Genomic DNA, 23661 nt, shown 5'->3' with positions numbered 1-23661 from the left:
AAAGCGCACAGTGTTTTCTGCTGATATTTTGTACAGCTGATTCATTGCTCAGAACACTTATCAGGCTACACAACCTATCCACAATGTGGTTGTTAATCACCCACGGGGTGGATTTGATTTAAATCAAACCCATTTAAATCACGATTTAAATCACTAGTCGGTAAGACTTGATTTAAATCATTTTTTTTACAGAAAGACTCATTCTTGCTGGTATAACCTTAATACTTACAACCAGATGAAGGTTTCATTTTTGGAATAATAAGTTTTCAGAGTAGTTTTTACAGTTATATCAAAAATTACTGATTTGGTTATGCTATTAGAAATACATATACTGATCATTATGAAATTATTGTGAGGTTTAATAAGTTAACTGTTTATATTTGGACAACTTTTCTGCTGTACTTTATTGGAAGGGGGGAAGTAATCATTTCCTTAATAACAATTTATTGAAGTAAAACAATAACATTATAGCATATGTATCCATGTTTGTTAACTGATGTGGTTAAACAATTAAAAAAAAAACTTAGACTGACTTTTAGCACACATGAAAAACTTAAAACAAATCCTTATTTCCTGATGAATAGCCTTTGGACTATAATGTAACTTAGACAGAAAACTATATTTAGAAAGATTTTTCCTCCAAAAGAATTTTATTTTAAAAATCCAATTTAAATATAAAAAGAAACTGATTTAATTTTTTTTAAAAAATCGTTTTTTTAAAAAAAAAAGAATCATTGATTTTTATCCACCCTGATCACCCACCTGACAAGATCCATTCCCAGGAGAGCTTCAGTTTCTGAGGCTGGTTCTTTGGTGATAATGGCTTCATTGGTAATGAAGACTCCATGTTCGTTTGCCCCCATTTCTGCCCCCCAAAGCCAGGAAGGTCTGCTCAGAGCAACGGCGTTGGTCTTGGGCACCTGGTCAATCTCAATGTATGTGCACTACAGTGGGGGAGAGGGAGACAAGACCTCACTGAATCAGATTATATTTCTCAATAGAAAGCACAGTGTTATCATATTGACATGTCGCCACAGAAAGATTTTTACTTGCCACAGTGGCAACTTACAAACTGGTTTTAGACAGTGTATCCTAAGGGATCTCTCAACAGCCCCAAAGGTTACCCAATTCTAGCTGCAAAACTGACCATGAATACACAAAAGATACTGGACAAAAATAAAATACAGGCAGTTGATATTAAATATTTTTAAAGACCAAACATGTCACTTTCCATTGGATTTCAACATGTACTGATAGAGGAGTGATGCATGAATTTCTAGCATTAGGAGAGAAAAATCCATTTGATTTTATGGCAGATGTTTTATATCAAATACGCAGCTGGTTATGATAAGCAGGTTCTCTCTCTAATAAAGGCATATACTGTATGTTCAAAAATATGTCAGTCCTTAAAAAAAAAAAGGACTTCATAAGGGGAGCAGAAAAGCAAGAGTATGTGTATCTCTGTTTCTGTAGATTCTGAAATAATCGTTCATCAGAAAGCAGAATATGCCATTTTTCTGACTAAAGTCTTTGTTGAATAAACTGCAATTTGACCCAGCTGCTGTTAGACTGGCAGTGCCTGGATTCAAAGTACAGAAAAAAGAGATTGGTCAGTGCTCTTCATTATGAAAACAAAAGGAAAGTGACTTGGATAACTCCAAGGTATTTGTGAGCCAAAGATAGCAGGCTTATTTTAAGATTCCTGCTTTCAATTGATGTATAAATTTTCACTATCGGGTAAATGGATCCATTTTACAATATTGACCGTGAGAGTCTATATGTCACATCTGACAAACATGCCCTTTGTCAAACCCACAAATTAAGTACAAAATAAAGCTGTTTACCTCAACTTTGCATCCTGGATTATGAGTAGCAGCGGCAAAATAAACTATTTCCTGTACCTCGTCCCTGGGCCGTGCAGAATTTTTCCCAATGACTACAAGGCCATCTTTAGTGTGTGGTGGGAACGCAACAAAACAGTAACTGGGAGGTGCCAGAGCCATCCTAGAGAAAAGGGGACATTTTAGGATCATAAGAAACTGCCTTATTCCAGGCCATTTTATTTCTCCATTTAGCCAGGGCTGGTCCAAAACATTTTGCTGCCTGAAGCGATGCAGTAAAATTGAGCCTTTCTCACAGGGCATTGTACCCAAGGTTGATCAAGTTATTTTGACCCCTGAGGCAGAAAATCCCACAATTGCCCCTCTTGCTGGCAACAAAAACAGAAGAAGAAAGAACAATTTTCCGCCTCTTTACAAGACACGGTATCTCTTCACCATGCCTAATGATAGGGCCGGCTGTACAGCTACCCCAGTATTGCATTTGCTGTCTGACAAGCCGCTCTTTGGGCAGAGAAAGGCCTTTCCCATCACCCGATTCTTTTAAGTGGTGATGCCAGGATTAAACATGGATCTCCAAGATACACAAAGGATTTGCTCTCCCACTGAGCTACAGACTCTCCCCAAATTGGTTAACTTGACCAAACTGGCATTTGTCTGGTTGCTATTCTTTTCTCACCAGCTAAATAATCCCATTTTAATGAAAGAAAGTCATCCAAAATAGACATACTGCAGCTCAGTAAACAAAGTCCTTTGAGTGTGAAAGGAGAATGATGGAAGAAGTAGTGGAGAGAATAATTAAAACAGATTATTTTCTCTTACAAACAACTATACCCAGGTACAATATAGCCAGGTAAAATGTACTTCCTAACTCAAATGTTTTAGCAGAGAGATAGGCAAGGATTTTTAAGTACCACAAACATGCCACACCTGAGACAAGGTTATTTGAAAAAATAACTTGTGCTCCCTTATAATCTCAGCCCCACCAATTAACCGACTGAAGCTTTAATGCACTTAAGTCTACTTGTTTCCATTAATTAACGTCTGCAGCCCTAATTGGATATACATTAGCAGAAAGTTGTGTGTTAGTTCTTTTACTGTCTTAACTTCCTCAACAGAGAATTGTCTTAAAGAATTGGAGAATACCTGGCACATCTTGTGCTATTAGTGACCAGCTGCCACAAAACTCTGGACCAATATTTTGGCTCAGCTCACACATCACGTCAAATCATGATTTGCAACCAGCTACCATTGGTGGTGGAACCTCAGAACTCCAAACCTGTGGCAATAAATCATGCTTAATGACTGAAGTCCTCAAAAACATACCCATTTATTGCTATGTTCTCATGATTTAAAGACTGCAATTGGCGTGTTGGTATCTTTGATGGTGTTCTATCTTTAACTGTTCCTGCAGTTTTAGAATTTTTCTGGGCGGCGTGTTTTGATTTTATTACTGGATACTGTTACTAATGCTTGTGTTTTGGGGTTTTAAATTTATTATGCCTTATGTATTGTTGGAAGCTGCCTTGAATAGGCTGTGTCCCAGAAAGTTGGTTTATAACAATGTCTTTAATAGTAAATAAAAGACAACAAGAATAAGACACTTTGGGTCAAAGTGGGCTGCAAACCATAGTTTGGTATAATGTCTGAAAGGGCAACCGGTTATTTATCTATCACACTTCAAAGCATCTCAGAGCGATTTACATTAATTTGAACCAATATTCAAATCGGTACTAATACAATTAAAAACGAAACAAAAGCAAAGCAAGCAAAATAAAAGCCATGTTTTAAAAAATCAATAAAAGCCTGAGTGAATAAAGATGTATTCACCAGTAGCCAAAAAGGTATCTAATGAACTGTAAGGCGGGCATCCCTGAGGAGATGATTCAAAAGTTGGGGTGCCACCACAGAGGGTGTCCTGCCTTGCCTCAGATGGCAGCGTCTGAGAGGCAGCCTTTGAGGCAGATCTTAATGTTTAGCAGGTGGGCCAGAAACATAATTCTGTCCAATCTCTGCCTCTGGAGGTTACTACACTATACAGTGGTACCTCGGGTTAAGTACTTAATTCGTTCTGGAGGTCTGTTCTTAACCTGAAACTGTTCTTAACCTGAAGCACCACTTTAGCCAATGGGGCCTCCAGCTGCCGCCGCACCACGATTTCTGCTCTTATCCTGAAGCAAAGTTCTTAACCTGAAGCACTATTTCTGGGTTAGCGGAGTGTGTAACCTGAAGCGTATGTAACCTGAAGCGTATGTAACCCAAGGTACCACTGTAGTCAGAATGCTGAGCAGAAGGAATCTGAAAGCAGAAATGGAGTTCCAACTTACTTGCTCGTGTCTGTTAGCAAAAAACACATTTGGGGGGCTCCAAGTTTAGCTTGGTATGATATTCAAAGTGGGCCTTTGACAAAATAGGTTGGCCTCTTCAATGTCTTCACACAAACACAACCCTACGCACAATTCAGTGTTTAACTATATTCCAACATCACCAATTATTTGATGCACTTTTACATTTCAGTGACACGTTAAGTAGGGGGCAGGGGGGAAATCCTTACCAACTTCCTTGCGTTGGCCATGCCATTTAATAGAATTTGCCCTATGAGCTAGTGCCATCACAGAGCAAGCTTCCAGCCTCTGATCCAACATAAATAAAAATGGCCTCAGCTCACACAGCAAGGATGCGGACTATGACATTCACCACTGGGATGGATGCTGATTCCTCTAGTGTTATTGCAACAGCTAGAGAAGCTGTGTTTCCCCAGCCACAAATTGTTCATTGTGTACAATACAAAGCATCACTCACTTTTTTAAAAGCTTGATGGGTATGCTGCTTGTAAGTATATCCCTTGTCTCAAAAGGCATAAATCCACAGAATGAGGAGACTGATACATCTTTCAAAAATCCCAGGAGAGCTGAACTGTATTATTCATGCACAGTTAATTAGCTCCAAGACACAATTTTAGCAGGTTGCTTTGATATAGATCTTATCAGACAAGACAATGGTCAGAATGCAATATCCAATTCCCTCGCGACTACCTGAAGTGACAACTTTCAAGTGATTTCTCACCGTCTAGTGCTTCTTGATGAAAATTAATCTCAAGGGAATTTAGCTGTGTGCTGCTATTTTTGCTGCTGTTTGTGCAGCTAATTCCTTTTCAGTTACTATGCCAATGTGCTTAAAATAGGCTGGCATGCCGAAGAGTAAATAGCTTTGATTAACATGTAAAATGAATTCTTTGTAAGACATTTCAGTGAGCCTAAATGGGGGAAAATTTATTTATTTACTAAAATAAGAACCGCCGTCAAGAGCTCATCTGTACAGATACTCAGGGCTGTCTCCGGGACTTGTGACTTGCCAGCCATAGCGTGAACTGAGGACTGCTATTGTGGGAAGCAAACTTTTATTTTGCTTTCTTTCCTTTATGCATATATCTGCATGAATGCAAGGCTGCATTCTCTGACTTGTGACAAGCACAAGGTACGCTGCGAGACTTGGCAAGTCGACAACCCCTCGTGCTGCTTCTTAAGTTGTTCATACGTATATTAAAAGTGTCTAATTCTCAGCTCTAATGACTTTTAATTAGAGTGTGTTTAGTCTGCTTCCAATATACACTGAAAGATGTGCAGGCAGGGCTGGTAAAATCAGCACACATTTTTAGCCCGGGAAATAGGTCAATACTTTGCAATGGTTTGCGCCGAAACAATGAGATTGCAAGCTGAGGAGGTGGGTGGGAGAGCTGGGGTTTTGTCTACCAAATTGCCTTTTGTTTCAGATGGCTAGAGCCATTAGCTTCTGGTGCAAAACAGTCACTAGGAAACGGCCCACAAAAAGCCTAACCAAGTGTGGGAAAAGCCAGTCTTGCTTTGCAATCTGAACAATTGCTTACTGGACTGAATGGGAGGGTGGTCTTTAAACACTTTTTCCACATGCTTTTCTAATTTGGTGCCCTTTGTTTCCATGAAACAACCTCGAGATGCTCCTTACTACCTGCTACACGTTGGAGAACATTCAGGCATGCATATTAAAAACAAACCTAGACTAATTAGTTAAGAACCATATGCTGGTATAAATGGCTTGGGTTATACGGAAGGCTTTTTCTCCCCTGATCAGTATCCTCTGTTCATGTTTTTTTGAGCAGTAGCAAAAGGCATAAGCTTTGCAGGAAACCATTTGTTCAAAGGAGACTCATTTTTCCTATTAAAAGAACTTAAGGCAGGTGGGAGCATTTCTGCTGGGAGAAAAGCCTGCATGATGAAACAATAAATCACAGCTCTGCTACCTCTTACATTCCCCTTCAGGCAAAATGCAAGTATAAATAGTACGACTGGCTTACCATTTTCTTTATTAAATATGAATATTTCAAAGTGACTTGAATTCTTAATGCATCTGTGGTTGCCAACCCCAAATGCTCTAAAAGAGAGATTCGGAATCTCCACATTCTAAAGGGATCTTCTTGGGCACAGTAATACATACCGACTATCTTTGTAAATACACAGGCCCCGATTCAGACACAGAATCACAGAATTGTAGAGTCGGAAGGGACCACGAGGGTCATCTAGTCCAAACCTCTGCAGTACAGGTATCTTTTGCCCAACGTAGGGCTCAAACCCACGACCCTAAGGTTAAGAATCTCATGCTCTACCAACTCTGCCACGCTCAGCCCCACTCTCATTATAGGGTGACTCAATGCAGAGGTAAGTCAGGAATCCTCTGGGAACTGCATAAAAAGGTGCTGTGGTCTAAACCACAGAGCCTAGGACTTGCCGATCAGAAGGTCGGCGGTTCGAATCCCTGCAACGGGGTGAGCTCTCATTGCTCGGTCCCAGCTCCTGCCCACCTAGCAGTTCGAAAGCACGTCAAAGTGCAAGTAGATACCTTCTCTGACGGGAAGGTAAACAGCGTTTCCATGTGCTGCTCTGGTTCGCCAGAAGCGGCTTAGTCATGCTGGCCACATAACCCAGAAGCTGTACGCCGGCTCCCTCGGCCAATAAAGTGAGATGAGCACTGCAACCCCCGAGTCGTCTGCGACTGGACCTAATGGTCAGGGGTCCCTTTACCTTTACCTTACCTCCAATATCAAGCAGCTGCACCATCTTTGAATTTCAAGGCCACGCAGAAATGTGGCAGCTCTTCAGCAGTACACTGAAGCTCCCCTGCAAATGCACTACAGCCCCTATACCTGAGCATCTTCCAGAAACAGTGCAAAACTTTGGATGGGGCTACAGTCTCACCCAGTATAATTTAAGGAAGGGGGGAATTTTCCCTTTTCAGTCAAAAAGACTTACAGAACAGCTTACAAATGTCAGCCATAAAACAGTCCCCAACCTCATGCTAAAAGGGCATAACAAAAGGGAAAAGGAACTGGGAGAGAGGAAGAAAAAAAGGCTACAGAATCTTAGGTTACAACATTCTACAGTAGTACCTCTGATTATGAACTTAATTCGTTCCAGAGGTCTGTTCTTAACCTGAGGTACCACTTTAGCTAATGGGGCCTCCCGCTGCCACCGTGCGATTTCTGTTCTCATCCTAAGGTAAAGTTCTTAACCCGAGATACAACTTCCAGGTTAGCAGAGTCTGTAACTCGAAGTGTTTGTAACCCAAGGTACCACTGTAGTCCTGATGATGCTCACACACTGATGGTAAGTCAAGAGTTTCTGACTTCCTGTGAACCAATCAATAGCATACTCATGCTGCCTAAACACTGCCAATTCTCTTCTGGTATAAGTGGGATCAACAAACCAGGTAGCCTTGGCTTCCCATTATACCCAAGACAGGGTTTTGCGGTCCATTTCTCCTTTAGAAGCCATGGCTATTAGCCAACCTTTAGTCGTGTGGCTTACAGATCAGATCATGGGCTTGTTAAGTAGCAACATACAATCCTCAGTTCATATACAATATCCTTCCTGGCATAGGTGCCAATGCTATAGGGCCCTGGTCCCTTCGCCCCACAATAAAATATTTAGGGGGGCTGCCCCCCAATATTTTCTGCAGGCTGGCGTTTTCCTCCCTCCCTCTCTTGGACAGCCACTTGCCCCCGCCCTCAGCGGGCGCCACCCTCTTTTGCCAGCTTGCTTCCCAGCTTTCGGCACCATTTCTGAGCACGTTTGAGCCATGGCAGCTGGGGAGAGACGTGGGCAGGCGGGCAGGTGGGCAGAAGAGGCAGGCCGGTAGGAGAGGTGAGCAGGCGAGGGGGGCAGAAACTTCTTGTGGGGGGGTGAGAGGCAAGTGGGTGGGAGGAAGCGGAGGCCTGTGCCCAGTTTTGTGCAGCAGAGGAAGGTGCGATCCACAGAAGTGCGGGGGGGGGGCAGAAGTGCAGGGAGCAGCCCTCCGCCCCAATATTTTGTTCAAGTTTGTGCCTATGCTTCCTGGTTTGCTTATTCCACTTATGCCAGTGGAGGAGTGCCATGGTAATGGAAATATGCAGCAGCACTCATGGTAATTCAGAAACTTGTATTGATGCCTCTGGGACGATGCAGGCTATAAATGAAATAAATAGGTGAGCAAAATGAAATCAGGAGGCTGGAGAGAGAGATATATATTGTTAATTTATTTCAAATCTGTATTCCAATTAGTTTAGTTCACCCCTCAAGGCGGTAAATATAGCTAATATATTTTGCAGCGGTAATTGCTATTTCATGCGACACATCAGCCGTTGAGATCTGCAGAGGAGTAGGAGCCGACCGGATTCTGCAACTTTTTGCAAAAAAAAAAAAAACAACAACAACAACATTTTGTACCAGCACGATGGCAATCACATTAATCACATTCCTATCTATCAAACGGCGTCAGGATTTGCTACAATATGCAAAACAAGTCTCTGCTCTAATAAATGAATGTCACACAAATAATATTGCAAAGTGGCTGAAACTTCCTCTCTAGGAGCCCACGTCTGCACTAAGCCACACCCACTTTTGTTATTATTTATTTTATTTATTCATTAAATTTATATACCACCCTTCATTTGAGGATCACAGGGTAGTTTACAGTATAAAAACACAAAAATACATAACATAATAACAAACAACAACACACACACCAGTTTAAAAGGCTATACAGTGGTACCTCGGGTTAAGTACTTAATTCGTTCCGGAGGTCCATTCTTAACCTGAAACTGTTCTTAACCTGAAGCAACACTTTAGCTAATGAGGCCTCCTGCTGCCGCCGCGCTGGAACACGATTTCTGTTCTCATCTTGAAGCAAAGTTCTTAACCCGAGGTACTATTTCTGGGTTAGAGGAGTCTGTAACCTGAAGCGTATGTAACCTGAAGCGTATGTAACCCCAGGTACCACTGTAGATTGTTTAATTAGCCACAAGCCTGAGAGAAAGAGGAACGTTTCTGCCTGAAGATATGCAATGAAGCTGTTAGGTGAGTCTCCCTGGGAGCTCTGCTCCACCTCTGGTGCGTTGCGGCAAGCTAAACCATGGTTTGGCTTAGCATGCTTTATGAACCTGGGCTCATGGTTTGTTTTGCTCCAGATGAATAATGAGCTGTAACCAATGCCTGCTCTTTGTTTAAAGTTCAAGGCAAATCACAAGCCTGTGTTCAGAAGACATGTTAGCTAAGATAGACCTAGCTCACAAGGGCACGAGCTGAGAAGCAGCAAAATGGCTGTAATTTCCATTCCAAGAGCCCGTACATCTGTGCTAAGCCATGGCTTGTCTCAGTCTTACACGCTTTGAAATGCTACATTTGTACTGCAAAAGAGATGTTGCTGGGCAACCGAATGCTTCTATAGTTCCCAATGGTCTGAGTTCAAGGAGGTTGCAATGCTCTATGATAGTTGGGGCAGCCATGGAGTTCTCGCTATTCTCCAGATTAGGGAGAGGCAAAAGATAATTTACCTTCGTTTGCTAGATCACTAGATGACCTGCAGCGGACAAGAAGAGTCTGACTTCTAATCTTACCGTATTTTTCCGTGTATAAGACTAGGTTTCCCCCCTAAAAATAATATCAAAAATTATGGGGGGCCTCTTATATCTCCCCCATTTTCTTAAATCTGAGTCCCCAAAAATGTGGCATTTTATTTTATACATGAGGAGCAGCAACAAAAAGGCTTTTTAAAATAATCTGTTCGGATTCCAGATGTACAACAATTCAGATGCAGATTTTCATTTGCATATGTAGGCCAGTCATCCCAGTGTATGACTCACAAAGTGCAGCAAGCAATTCTGCCAGACTGCAACAGAGGAAGTGATAGGAATCAGGGTCACCCCATTGGCTCTGTGGGAGACAGCTATAATTGGCTCCCCCATCCCCTTCTAGCTGGCCATTAGAAGGACTACTATTTAATAATTGGTGCCTGAGTTTACCTCTACCCTTTTCTACCCCTGCCACTATTTCTCCCCCCCATTTTGTTAAACATACATAAGATGTTCCGAGAGGCATTTTTTGGGGGGGAGGGGGTGTAAAAATGCTTTGGATAAATAGTCTTCAGCCCCTCACCTCCCATGATGCCACTGGCTCAAACAACAGGTTCACACAACCAGGAGTTGGTGAACCCCCATGAGTTCTTGTAAAGTAGAAACAAAGTTTTCTCATGCATAGCCAACTCACCAGGAGCCTGGCAATAACCTCTACCAGAATGCCATACCTCAGTAGCCTTCAGCAGATTGTGTCTCAATGAGACCTCCGTGGAGCGATGCCCCTGCATGATAACAATGCAACACATGCCGTAGGATGCACACCTGAAAAACCTTGATCACTGTGGTACCAAGCAACATTTATTAACTGTAATTTAGCTGGAAAATTATGGCTACGGAACAATACATGGGGCAATTCCTCTATCTCAAGCTGCATAAAGGCCACTGCTGCAAGAAAAAGGCAGGAGGAACAATTTTTGGATACATTAGTGAAAGGTGTTTATAGAATATAAGCATTGCTACCCTCCTGATACAAATACAGTGTGAAAAGAATCTAGCAGCGGCTCTGCAATAATTCTAGCAGGGGTGGACTTTGGTAATATGGTGCCCTAAGCGAGGACAAAATTTGGCACCCATCCCCTTTAAATATTTCTTATTTTCACACACACAAAAAAAACTTCATTTTGGTACACTTGCTTTTTATGTCTCTTCTCAGTGGGTACCTGCATAAATATTAGGTTTTTTAAAAAATTTATTATTATTATTATTATTATTATTATTATTATTATTATTATTATGCTGCACCCCCTTGGCTCGGCACCCTGGCAGAGAAACCACCCACACCTCCCTAAATCTGGTGCCGATTCCAGCAAGGATCTTCTCCATATGAGCCACCAGAAATAATTACAGTGGTACCTTGGTTTACGAACTTAATCTCTTCCGGAAGTCTGTTCTTAAACCAAAGCGTTCTTAAACCAAGGTGTGCTTTCCCATAGCAGCGGGGGACTCAGTTTACAAATGGAACACACTCAACAGGAAGCGAAACATGTTCTTATTCCAAGGCAAAGTTCACAAACCAAAACACCTACTTCCGGGTTTGCTGCGTTCTTAATCCAAGTTGTTCATAAGCTAAGCTGTTCTTAAACCAAGGTACCACTGTACTGTATACTGAAAGCCACATTCCCTTATTTTACATGCCAGTGATAGGCGGGGCCAGAAGCAAAAGTGGGTGGAGCTAGTAGGCTAGCTTCTACACACACACCCTCTTGTCCTCTATCCAGGCAAGCAAAGGGCACTATGACTATCAGAGGTCAAGGACACATTCCATCCAGGCAAAAACACTCACAGAATCTAACTGAGAAGGAAACTATAATGGACACTACTACAGGCACTTATACAGAGGTAGCCCACTGGGCCTATGCAGCTGAGTAGTTCAGGGGTCAGTCTAGAAACCCACTAAAATATCAAGGTCATGCCTTACAGGGCAGCACAGCTACACAAAGGCCAATAGTGCTTTAAACTACAGATCATGAAGATCTAAAAATAACCAGAAAACCCCATTTTGTGAAAAGGAAGATGCAGGTGAATCTCCAAAACCCATTTCAAAACCATAACCTTGAGCTGAAAGCTTGTTATTTTATGTAAGTAGATCAAACAATGGACAGAGGGAGAAAACATTTCAGTAAAGCCCAATACCTTAGCCTTGAAGAACTTTTGAATTAAAGTCCCAAAGAGACCACCTGAGCAGGTGCATTTCTTGCAATTATTAAAAACAAAAAAAAAACCACCAGGCAGTAATAAACCTACTTTCAGTTCATGTTCCAGTATTCACAATTTTAGAAAAGAAAACCATGCATTATTAACAGATCGCAGCAAAATCTCACTTTACTACTTGCAATCTGTGCCCACGCTCATATTTAAATAGGAAGGAGCCAGGGGACACAATGAAAAGCAAGTTTGTAGAAATGATTTCAATGAGTCAGATGAAGCACAAAGGCTAGACTATATATAGCAGGCAGCCATATTATACTTCACACTAGATTCTAGATAGACATCACCTGTTAAACCTTTGTAAATGAGATAGGAATTGCCAGAAAACCACAGGAAGAAGCAGTGGAACTGATCTAAGGTCACAGAAGATGGATGGGAAATGTCAGAAGCGCAGGAAGACACTGGGGCAACGGGCAGTTAAAACAGCTCAGGAACTTAGCAGCAACGGAGTTACTACAGCTAGCAAGCCTACATTTCCACCCTGCAAGCATCTCTACAGATACAGCTCCACTACACTACAGCATCTCAGCAATATGCACCTGCCCTTCAGTTATACACCCAAAGCCTCGCAGCATCCAAAGACCTCCGCCTCCCCAAAAAATTTCAGATGCAGTATCTACAGCCTGAGCGAATTAAGACTCTGTTCCCCCAGGCAGGAAGCTACACACCCAGGGGCAAAAGGTGAAAGGGAGGTCTGGGGTGAGGTGGAGACTCTTCCCATCCAGTGCAGCTTGCAACAATCCAACGATTGTGTGAAGCGGCCATCGTAGACCAGGGGGAGGCCACTAACACATGAAGTGGAGAGAGGAGCCCAGGGATGAGTCATCAAGTGCAAAGATCAAGGAGGGGCAAGGGAGAAGTAGCCCTAGACAGTGCTATTTTTTAAGGAAAAGGTGTTGGAACTCACCTCATTCTCTTAAAATGGCAAGGGCACCCACCTGAGAGGTGCCGAAACTCAGTTCTGGTGAGTTCTGCCTGGGGGGGGGAGCCCTGGCCCTAGAGCTCATAGGAGCCAACTCCTAGGGGCCAACGTCCCTTTGGGCCCCCAGTTAAATATTGAGGGGCCCCGCAAAATGGATGGACATTGCCATTCAAATAGGGTGTGCGAGCCGCATCTTGCAATCGATTATGCAGGGTGGGGCTTACCTGAGCCGGGCCCCCCCCCCATTTTATTCAAGTTGGCACCCCTGCTAGAGCTCGTTCTCCTGATTTCTGGATTGGTGGAGAGGGAAAACGTTTGTGTGTATGTGCATGAGGAGGAGGATGGGAAAGCTAGGAGGTGACCTGCCTCTTTGCAGAATCCCCGATGGCTGCACCTGCGAAAAGAGAGAGGCCGGCGAGCAGAAGAAAAGGCACATCCTCGGCGAGCCCTGGCCGCGGCTCCCCATGCAGACGGCGGAGGCAGCAGTTGCGCACCTGCCGGGACCTCCAGGTGCGCCCTTGAGGCCGCCTCGCTGCGATGGGAGAGACCTTGGCAAGCGCCGCCGCCGCCTCCTCCCTCAGTCGACGAACAGTGGTTGCCGAAGACGAGCAAACCCCCAAAAAGAGACACCCCCGGAGCGAGAGAGAGAGAGAGAGAGAGAGAGAGAGAGAGAGAGAGAGAGAGACCTCACCTTGCCGCTTGCTTGCTTGCTTGCTTGCTCCCTTCGGGCTTCCCTCCGCCTGCAGCTCCGTCTGCGTGAGGGCGAGCAGGCGGCGGCGGCGGCGGCCTCTCCTCCCAGGTAACAGCTGCGCTCCGGCTCACGTGAGCGGCCTGCCAGCAGGGAGGGAGCCAGCAGGCGCCGCTGCCTCCTCGCGGCTCAGCGCCGGCGCGTCTGCGCAGGGCTCCGCCTAGCGGGCGTGCAGCTCCAGCCGTGGGAATAGGCGAGACAAGGAAGCGGGAGGGTCTTCTGGCCGGAAAGGGGCGTCTGGAGTATTCCTCCCCTGGCCCGGGGAAGGACGGCTGCGAGGAATAAGCCCTTTGGGTTCCGGCTAGCGGAGCTGGGTGATGGAACCCTGAGAAGGGCGCCTCTGAGCATGCACAGAGGGACGCCGACTTCCCGCAGCTGAGTGGCGTCTGAGGTGACGGATAGGAGGAGCTCGAGCTGCTGCTTAGCTCCTTGCAATGCCGGAGTCGCTTGGAAACAGCCCCGCAGCCTCAAACCAACGAACGACGGGAGCCGCCATGAAGCATCCCTCTCTTAAGAGCACTGCAGGGTTTCCTATGAAGAGCAACGGTCTCAGGGCACTTTTAAGGACTAACACATTTCTTGTGATAAGCTTGGATTGGAGCTCATTTCATCAGATGCATTAACTGGCGGGGAGGGGGTACGTATTTAAAAACACACCCATGTAAGGAGAAACTATTTTTATAGCGTTACCTGACCTTTTCAGAAGGTAGCATTAAATTTCTTTGCTTTTCTGAGAGCTTACGTGTTTTTTTAATCAAACATAGATTTACCAAGCTAAATGTCATCCAGCCACACAAAGAATAGCAGGTTTGAACTCCTCACACCCAAAACACATTTTAAGACCCCTCACTGAAGAAATTTGCACAAGTTTCGCCCCCCTAAAATTGCACGCCCTGGTGGCTGACCTCCATTTCATGGTCTTTGATCCAGAGGGAAACGCTTCCATGCACCTGATGATAACAGTGAGCTCCACTCAACCAACACTTAAAGTCACTGTGGGCTCCTCTAGGCTGTGGTGCTTTATTGCTGCAGGTTTATTTCACAACATGTTATTGACATGATAATAGTACATTGCTGGTGGGTTTGTTCTGCTGTGCTTCCCCAATGCCATCTGGCTATCGCTGTCTGGAGGGGCTACAGTACAACAAAACTTGGGGGCAAAGATAAACCAAAATATTTGTGGTGTAAAATTGAAAGATTTCAGCAGGATGTCTGCTGAATGAAAATGAAGCAGTGTGACCACTCAAAACTTCTCCAAGCATGGACAGTATTGAAGCCTGCATTGTGTGTGGCCACAACGATAGCACAAGCACAAATAATAAAAAATGCACAATAAAAATGTTATCTGGAGGGTGCATCGAAGGTGGCCTGACAGACTAGCTGAGCTACTTCAGTGAAATTTGGACCATGCAGTAATCGCTTGTGATGATTCCTGTTGCATCATCCCCAAGGAATGGATCTTGGTCTGCAAGCACAACCAAGGTTTCAGTCACAGTACCTTACATCATGCCCAGAGTGTTCCCCACCCAGTCCTATGCCAACAGTAGAATTCTTAGGACTACGGTTGCATGTCGCAATCAGTTTGTCTTATTTTAACCATGGTTCACTTGTGTGGCTACGCACACACAGCTCAAACCAGCCATAGTACATTTCACAGAAACCACAAGTGACAAACCAGAAACCAACCAACATTTTTTCTTGGTTTTATTTCTGACTTGCTGCTTGTGGTTTGTTTGAAACAAACAAACCATTGACCATGTTCAGAAAAGAAAACATCACTTGTTTTGAGGGCAGGGGAGCCATACAGGAACCATGTTTATGACAAATCAGCTATTGTGATGTGAAAATGAGGCCACTAAGATTGCATGTAATTTTTCTTCTAACATACACAAAAATAGTATCAGGAGGCGGGTATGTCAAATACAGTAGGCAGTTTGGGAGAGAAGCACTGCTACTTAATGTAGCTCGGGTTGTCAAAATTCCTCCTTTTAAGATGCAAAACTAGATCCATTTAAGGTGGGGGGTATCTCCCAGCTCCCGTGTCAAACTGAATTCAAACTTTACCTGAATGTATTTTAACATAGGTGCTATCCTGCACTGACAAGGTCACAGTGAAAAGGAGCAGAAAGGCAGGATATAAAAGGCTTGCCAAATATATTGTGATCAGGAGCTTCACAAATAAAGGGCTCAGGTGTTAGCGAAGGACTATATTTTGGAAAAAATATATGAATTCGTATGCCCCACAAATAACCCAGAGATGCATTTTAAATAAAAGGACACAATCTACTCATGTAAAAACGCTGATTCCCGGACCGTCCGCAAACCGGATTTAGAAGGCGATTGGGCCGGATCTGGCCCCCAGGCCTTAGTTTGCCTACCCATGGGATAGATCAACTAAGGATAGCCTTATTGACAAGACAAGCAAACAACTAGTGCTTATATCAAAGGGATTGGGGAAAAGCTTGTTATTTCTCATGGGCAAGTTAGGTGTTGGGCTCCAAACTGCTGCCACACCCAAAACTCAGATCGCTACTTGCTCTATTGTACTTTTTCTGCTGCTTTATGGGAAAGAGATTGCAATGATATAGTCAGTGTGTTTCATCCTAAGCACAAAGGGGCTTAGGAAGGCAAGCCATTTGGAACAAATAAAATAGCGAGACACACTTCACCACAAGTGATTACAATTGCAATAATTAGCAAACTTAACCAGAAATAAGTCCCATTTGATTTAATTCAATGGTGTTTACCTGAGCAGACATGCATAGGGATGCACTATAATATTAATACTGTTTTGTTTTTTTAAAAAGCCAATAGCTTCTTGACAGAACACAAGAAAATAGACCAAATACTTAAATGCTAGAAAAGTTTGAATTTAAGAGTGGGTAGGGGGAGAACAGTGTTGGAGTGTACTTATACGCAGTAATAATAAACAGAGGCTGTTTTTTATTTCATAGTTTTCTAAATAAATAAATGCACAGAGCTTTCCTATTAAAGTATCATTTGAACAGATGCTCCCACTTTATAAAAACAAGTCTCAATGTTTTGTATCAATAGTAGTTCAAGTAGAAAAATGGGCAACACATTCCCCCCCCCATGCGTAACAGGCAACTCCAAATAGAATACATATATATAATAAATTTGGAAGCATCAGGTTGCCAGTCATTACTTTCTCGTTGGGAATTGCTTCAAAATGTTTTATAGCTCATCATGAGTATACACAAACTCCCTTGCAGATATAAATCCATCGCTGTCTTCATCTTCCTTCTCAAATATGTTTTCAACTAAAGAATCATGGTGGCTGTCATTGACTGGTGCACCATGCCTTTCAAATTCTTTCTTCAAGTATACTTTTACCTATGGAATAAGACAAGAAAAAAATTAACCTTTTAATCATTACGTATCTGTTGGATATGAGAAAGCAAGCTAATGTAAAACGGCCCATCCTCTCTAGTATGTTCAGTACAGGTAATAATAATTTGTGCAAAGCAACAGCTATAGCATCCCCAAATGGATTGTAAATCTATGGAACTGGCTATGTTCACATGAAACACTGAACACAATTTTATTTTTATTTTAAAGCCTTCTGCACTCTTTTTCTGCTCACAAAGCAGTGTTCAATCCAGAAGATCCATCAAATCAGTTAATATAGCAACAAAACGATTAAAAAAACCATTGCATTAAATCAACAGATTCCTGCGCTGCAGTGAGTTTGACTAGACAACCCTCAGGGTCCCCTTTCCAACTCTACAATTCTATGATTTTAATAAACCTGGGGGGAAACTAGCCCTGGGCAATAGTCCCATTAGTCAGTATCTCAATTTAAACTCTGTAGGCATTCTAAAAAGATATCATTTCAAAGTTATTGTTTTTCAAAGAAGATCAGTGAAGGTGCCTATTTAGCTTTTCTCCATGATCAAATTTCATAGGTAAGGGCCCACAGAAGAGATTTAGCTTGTACGTGTGAGCCTCAGGTTTGCACACTCCTTCTCCCTAATATGGTTGCAAAGGAGATCAGAGGCTTCTGACTCTGTTTTCAGTTAACCACAGTTTCTTGTTACATCCAAACTTGGACAAACAGTGGTTAGTGCTAACCATGGTTGACTGAAACAATGCGAACCTCAAATTGTGGTAGATGCTTTCTAGATACAAACCATAGTTAGGGTTGCCTTTTTTAAAAAATGTATTTTTTATTAAAGATTTCTTGGTTTACAAAAGTATGTGCAATGTCTCTTTTTTCAAGTTACATTTTCTACAGGTCAGTTTCTTTTGTTAAGAGATTAGTGTTTCCCAACTTCTACTTTTAACTATGGATCGCTATGACGACTCTACCCATAAAAAAAGAGAAAGTATCCTGGAAAAAAGAAGATATATGACAACCCTACCTAGGTAGCAGCAACCACAGACATTTGTCAATGAAACTGTAGTTAGCTGAAAATGGAAACAAAAAAATTCAGCCTCACTGTGATTACTGTTGACAAGGAAAACTCCAATTTTGCTTGGAAACTCTAAAACCAGAAGATGCAATCAGTAGAAGAGGAATGCAGCAATTATTCCCAAAAACAGACTTAATTTACTGAAGAGGATTTCTCCCCCCCCCCCCCCCGCAGTGTTATTTGTAAAATCTTAGAAATAATGTCCCTTTCTTTGCCACTCAGAAAGGCAGGCACAAGTAGCCTTTGCATTACAAATACTTACTGAATTTTAAAATGGATTTTAAAATCAGCACCTTGAATAGCTCTCTGCACAGAGAGCACCAGACTTTTGAGTGTGTAAAAGGAAATTGGAACTGTAATATTTCTCAATCTGCGTCAGCTCAAAACACCACAGTAAAGACTTACAAATGTCACAGTTGCAAAGCATAACCTCAAGGGAAGCAAAACTTAAATTTCTATTTTCCTGTTAAATACATTAACACACAACTGTAGAATGCATTCGCCTTTTCACCTCTTCTCTGGAAAGCTTCCAATCATCATTAAGATCCATTTGTTGAAAGGACTCGTGAGACCGCGGTCCATTCCTGATTTCTAGAAGTTCGATGTTGAAGATCAAAGTGCTCTCAGGTGGAATTTTTCCTACCCAACATGGTACATAAACATTGAGACAAGATTACAAATGTAACCAAGAAGATAAGCATTGTCAGTGTGAATTTGCATCCTACAGCTTGTCTTGTTTCATTAGCTACTGTGCTCAAAGAAACAGAAAACCGCATAAGTGGCTATGAATTTATGGTGTAACGCATGGGTAGGCAAACTAAGGCCCGGGGCCAGATCTGGCCCAATCGCCGCCTATATCTGGCCCACGGACAGTCCGGGAATCAGCGTGTTTTTACATGAGTAAAATGTGTCCTTTTATTTAAAATGCATCTCTGGGTTATTTGTGGGGCCTGCCTGGTGTTTTTACATGAGCAGAATGTGTGCTTTTATTTAAAATGCACCTCTGGGTTATTTGTGAGGCATAGGAATTCATTCTCCCCCCCCCCCCCACAAAAAAAAAATATAGTCCAGCCCCCCACAAGGTCTGAGGCACAGTGGACCAGCCCCCTGCTGAAAAAGTTTGTGACCCCTGATTTAGAATACACAAGATTATAAACCAACCGCTTAAAGACTTTTTGAAATATAAAGTGGTGTACAAGTTAGGTAAATAGATGGCTTGTTCAAAGGTATTTTGATTTTCCGTTACCTAGTAATCTCCATTGCTGATTATAGAAGCAAGAAAACTTGAAGTGAAAAGCTCCATTAGTGGTTTTTGTGTGTGTTTGTGAAGAACAAATCTGGTTGAATTACATTGGATGAAGATGTGATAACATTTAGAAAGGCTTGGGGTTTGATCTGTTTCCATTATTCTCCTTTAGTTCTTTTCAAACTTTGCATCCCTTGTTAAGAGATTTCACAATGTAATTCTATACAAGTGTGCTCTAAAAGTGCAATTCTGTACAGGGGTACCTCTGGGTGTGAACGGGATCCGTTCCGGAGCCCCGTTTGCATCCTGAAGTGAACGCAACCCGCATCTGCGGGTTGCGATTCGCCACTTCCGTGCATGCACATGACGTCATTTTGAACGTGTGCGCATGTGCGAGCGGCGAAACCCGGAAGTAACGTGTTGCGTTACTTCTGGGTCACCACAGAGCGCAACCCGAAAACGCTCAACCCGAAGCTACTTCAACCCAAGGTATGCCTGCACATGTTTAAAATGAGTCCCACTTTGTTTTTCACAGTTGTGCCTAAAGTGTTTGCTACAAGTTATAAAGTCAATAAAATTGTAGAAGAGTCTCTTGACAGTGTTTTGCTAGTGATGACACACAAAGCACAGTATTCCTGTTTTTTATCCTTTATTCTGGCAGGCTTTGTGCAGTTATTGAAAAATATAGTAGAATAAAACGTGATCATTAGGATTCCGGTAACTCACTGATATAAAACAGGGGTGGGAACCAGTGGACCTCCAGGTATTGCTGGACCTTAGTTTTCCTACCCGTGTCCTAAATCATTCCATGCTATGATCAAGATGTTCAGAATGTTTTTTCATTAAATAATAATGTTAAGGATTCCTTGAACCTGGAGAGAGTTCTCCAGAACTATTACCTTTTCCTTCTTTTCCATACGCCAGGGATGGAGGCACGGTTAGCTTGCGTTTCTCTCCTACGCACATCTGTTTCAAACCTTTATCCCAGCCTATGATAACTTCCCTTATACCGAGAGTAAACCACGTTGGCTGGGCATTGTTATGCTTGTAGCTGAAACAGACACACAGGAAAAATTACTGAGTCAGGTGCCATATAGTCACAATAAGCTGATTGTTGACACTTGAGAAGCCAGTTGGAAAGGGCCTTGTCAAATACTTTCAAAGGACTAACACAGCAAGATAGTCCATTGTGCAACCACATGGATGCAGCCTTGCGAAGGACGAATCACTCTACATATTAAATTGTGCTTTAATTAAAAATTTTACCTGTGGCAGAAAGTACTAGGAGGCACTCCTAGTGCAGCTATATACTCTCAAGGCTTGTCTTTTATCTACTAAGAACACCTGCATCCAACGAACATAAGGCAGGTGTATACAGGATTGGCATGTAGGCACTTGTTTTTAAAACTTACCTCTTCGTGACGCCTTTCCCTAATGGGTGATTCAGCTATGGTGATGTATTAATATGATCTACTGGTTTATGTTGCGCTGAGGGCGAATAAAAATTCTTGCAAATAAATAAATAAATGGGCATTAGGATGGGGGGGAGATGTTCTAAGATGAAGCCCGTTACAAGCACATGTACGCACCATCTGAAAACGACGTAATCAGATTGTCTTTAGAATTACTGTATTTCATCAAATCAAGAAGGGCTGCATTGTGCAACTTTTTAACTTTGTTTAATTGGTTGGCGGTTCCAACTTTCTGTGCCTTTTCTTCTTTAATTGCAACTGCCGCCTTCCCATCCTTTCACAAGCCACTGATTTTTTCCCCCCAAAATTTTTTATTGGTTTTCACAAAATTGTAAACACACAAACGAACAAAAAATCATAACCTTATTAAAATTAATCTTATTAACGTTGTTAAGTGACTTCCTCGGATCCGACCTGGTTGAATTTCAATGAATATCCTTTTAACGGTTTTCCAAATCAAAGATTTTTTTTTACGTTAATAACTGAAATGTGAAATTGAGCTAGGTTTCCCCTTTCTGTTCTAACTAAATTTGATTTTATTTTGGATTCTTGTTATTTTTTTAAGAAAATGTGATACCATGATTAGTTCGGGGTGTGGGTGTGTTTGTGTGTGTGCGGAACCTGTGCCTCTCTAGATGCCTACATCAGTCCCAGCCAGCCATCAGGGATGGTAGAATTTTTAGTCCAACAAATGGATGGCCACAAGTTCTCCATCTATGGGTTAGATTTTTTGGATTAGGACCATGAAGATTCTGGGTTCTCAGCCACAAAGTTCATTGTGCAAACTGGGACCAGAATCTTTTTCTCAGCCAGACCTATGTAAGAAAGAGTTCTGATGGATCAGATCAAAAGCTTATCTAGTCTGCCACCACGTTCTCACAATAAACAACCAGATGTCTATAGGACAGTAAATTAGGAATATGACTATTGTGGTGAGCAGCTATCAATAGCGCTATGCTCCATGAATTTGGCCAATCCCTTTTAAGAACCTACCTCACAGGCTTGTTGTTTCATGGATTCATTAGAACTGTAGGGTTAGAATGGACCACAAGAGTCATCTAGTCCAATACCCTGAAATGCAGGAATCTTTCGCCCAACGTGGAATTTGAAACCACAACCGTGAGATTGAGAGTCTCATGTTCTACCAACTGAGCTGTTCAGATGTTATGAAAATAGAGGCAGCAAGAGAACCATGTACGCCTGAGCTACTTGAGAAAAGGATGAAATTTAAATGTATCGTTATTATTAATTATTAGTGAAAAGAATGTGGTTTCTAAAGCAGGGGTGGCTAACCTGTGCCCCTTCCCCTAGATGATGCATTGAAAACTGACCGCACAATCCAGTCATGTTGGACTACAACTCCCATCCACCCCAGCCCACAAGGCCAAGGAATGACCAGGGAGCATGGCAATTGTAGTTCCACAAATATTCAGAGGGGGAATCCCTGGGTTAGCCACTGCTGTTCCAAAGAATCAGGCCCAACTACAGTGATACCTCAGGTTAAGTACTTAATTCGTTCCAAAGGTCCGTACTTAACCTGAAACTGTTCTTAACGTGAAGCACCACTTTAGCTAATGGGGCCTCCCGCTGCCGCTGCGCCGCAGGAGCACGATTTCTGTTCTCAACCTGAAGCAAAGTTCTTAACCTGAAGCACTATTTCTGGGTTAGCGGAGTCTGTAACCTGAAGTGTATGTAACCCGAGGTACCACTGTAGCTGCAATGGGATTTCATGCATCCTGCAGTTTTACAGAGTCTAATACAAAAGAATTCAGATGTAGTTTTCCACCATCCATTGCACATACATCATCGTCTGTGTACGTGTGACGAGGGAGGTATACTCACGTAGAATGAAAGAGCGAGCCGTCATTCTCCAAATAGCCTTCGTAGTGCACCAACATCATGTCTCCCGGCTTCGTTTTCCTCTTGCAAATGAACGGTTTCTGGAGCACTTCGATCTCCACTTCTGGTTCCGGGATGAGACCCGCAGCCCCCAAAGCCACGAACGCAAAGGCAAGCAGAGTCCAAAAGGCACCTTTCATTTTCACCGCCGTGTGTGCAGCGTGTGTGCAATCTTTCAGTTTAAAACGCAACGTGCGCATTTCCCTTAAAAACAAGAAGACGGGGAGACATTCGGACACAAGACTAAATAGCCCCAGGACGCTGAATTAAAAAATTTAAAAAGGCCTTTGCAGATTTCGCAGAGGCGATTTTATCTTATTTTCAGTGCGAGATTCTCAACGCTGTCAGAGCACTGGGTTCTTCAAGTTTTTGTTTTCTGGAGCAGCCACTCCATGCAAGCTCCGCTTCCCAGCAACTTTCCCGAACTTTGGAAGCCCACGCTTTTCCCAGCGCTCTCCGCGACTGAAGGCGGGCTCCCGTTTCCGGCCAGCTCCGCGCATCCCACCGGCCCGTCATCCCCGCTCCTCGAATCCGCAGACGTGGCAAACTCGCCCCCAGAACGCGACGATTTCGCGTCCATTCATTCCCCCACCCCACCCTCCTCCCCGTGGGGCAGGACCCAGGCAACGCCGCCGTTCCATTGGGCCACGGAGCTGCCAGTCTTCAAAACGATACACTGAAACAAACAAAACACACCCATCCGAGCCGCTGCGAGCGGTGATTGGCTGCCCCAACATTCCAGGAAGAGAACGCCGCGCGTACATCTCGGAATCCCTCAGCACAATACAACCGGCTTCTGCGCCGCAGCCATTGGCTGGCGCGGCGGCGAGAGCGGCGGCCTCATTGGCTCGCCGCTTTCCCAGGCATTCTTGGCCACGCCCATTCCCCGCGATCACGTGGGCAGCCCGTATTCCGAAACGCGTTTACGCCTCTCCTTAAGGAAGAAGAAGGAGAAGGAGCGAGTCCTGCGG

General features: G+C 43.2%; 2 protein-coding genes across 2 annotated transcripts in view; both read right to left on the bottom strand.

The window, feature by feature from the left end:
- SCRN1 (secernin 1) overlaps positions 1-13835 on the bottom strand; it is a 29434-nt gene extending 15599 nt beyond the window's left edge. The window contains exons 1-3 of the mRNA XM_083578814.1: positions 13584-13835; positions 1845-2004; positions 763-944 (exon numbers count right to left, since the gene is read on the bottom strand). Of these exons, the coding sequence (XP_083434940.1) occupies positions 763-944; positions 1845-2003 (341 nt within the window). The 5' untranslated portion in view covers position 2004; positions 13584-13835. The remainder of the gene's footprint in view (positions 1-762; positions 945-1844; positions 2005-13583) is intronic.
- A 2518-nt stretch (positions 13836-16353) lies between these two features.
- FKBP14 (FKBP prolyl isomerase 14) lies at positions 16354-23285 on the bottom strand. The gene is made up of 4 exons (XM_083578913.1): positions 22634-23285; positions 20219-20370; positions 18585-18712; positions 16354-16994 (listed from the first exon to the last, which is right to left on the bottom strand). Exons 1-4 carry the CDS (start codon positions 22888-22890, stop codon positions 16836-16838), a joined length of 696 nt encoding a protein of 231 aa, XP_083435039.1. The 5' UTR covers positions 22891-23285; the 3' UTR covers positions 16354-16835.
- Between the last annotated feature and the right edge of the window lie 376 nt (positions 23286-23661).

The sequence above is a fragment of the Podarcis filfolensis genome, assembly GCF_964270895.1.
Source record: "Podarcis filfolensis genome assembly, chromosome: 12".
Taxonomy (NCBI): Eukaryota; Metazoa; Chordata; class Lepidosauria; order Squamata; family Lacertidae; genus Podarcis; species Podarcis filfolensis.
The sequence above is the reverse complement of the archived record's forward strand: the minus strand, read 5'-3'. Positions and strand labels throughout refer to the sequence as shown.

Bases quoted from the DNA above. Each gene is read 5' to 3' on its own strand.
- FKBP14 (XM_083578913.1), bottom strand. From the start codon at position 22,890: ATGCGCACGTTGCGTTTTAAACTGAAAGATTGCACACACGCTGCACAC. The intron at 20,371-22,633 runs GTGAGTATACCT...TGTCTGTTTCAG, and splicing joins GGCTCGCTCTTTCATTCTAC to CTACAAGCATAACAATGCCC. The intron at 18,713-20,218 runs GTAATAGTTCTG...CATGTTGGGTAG, and splicing joins GTATGGAAAAGAAGGAAAAG to GAAAAATTCCACCTGAGAGC.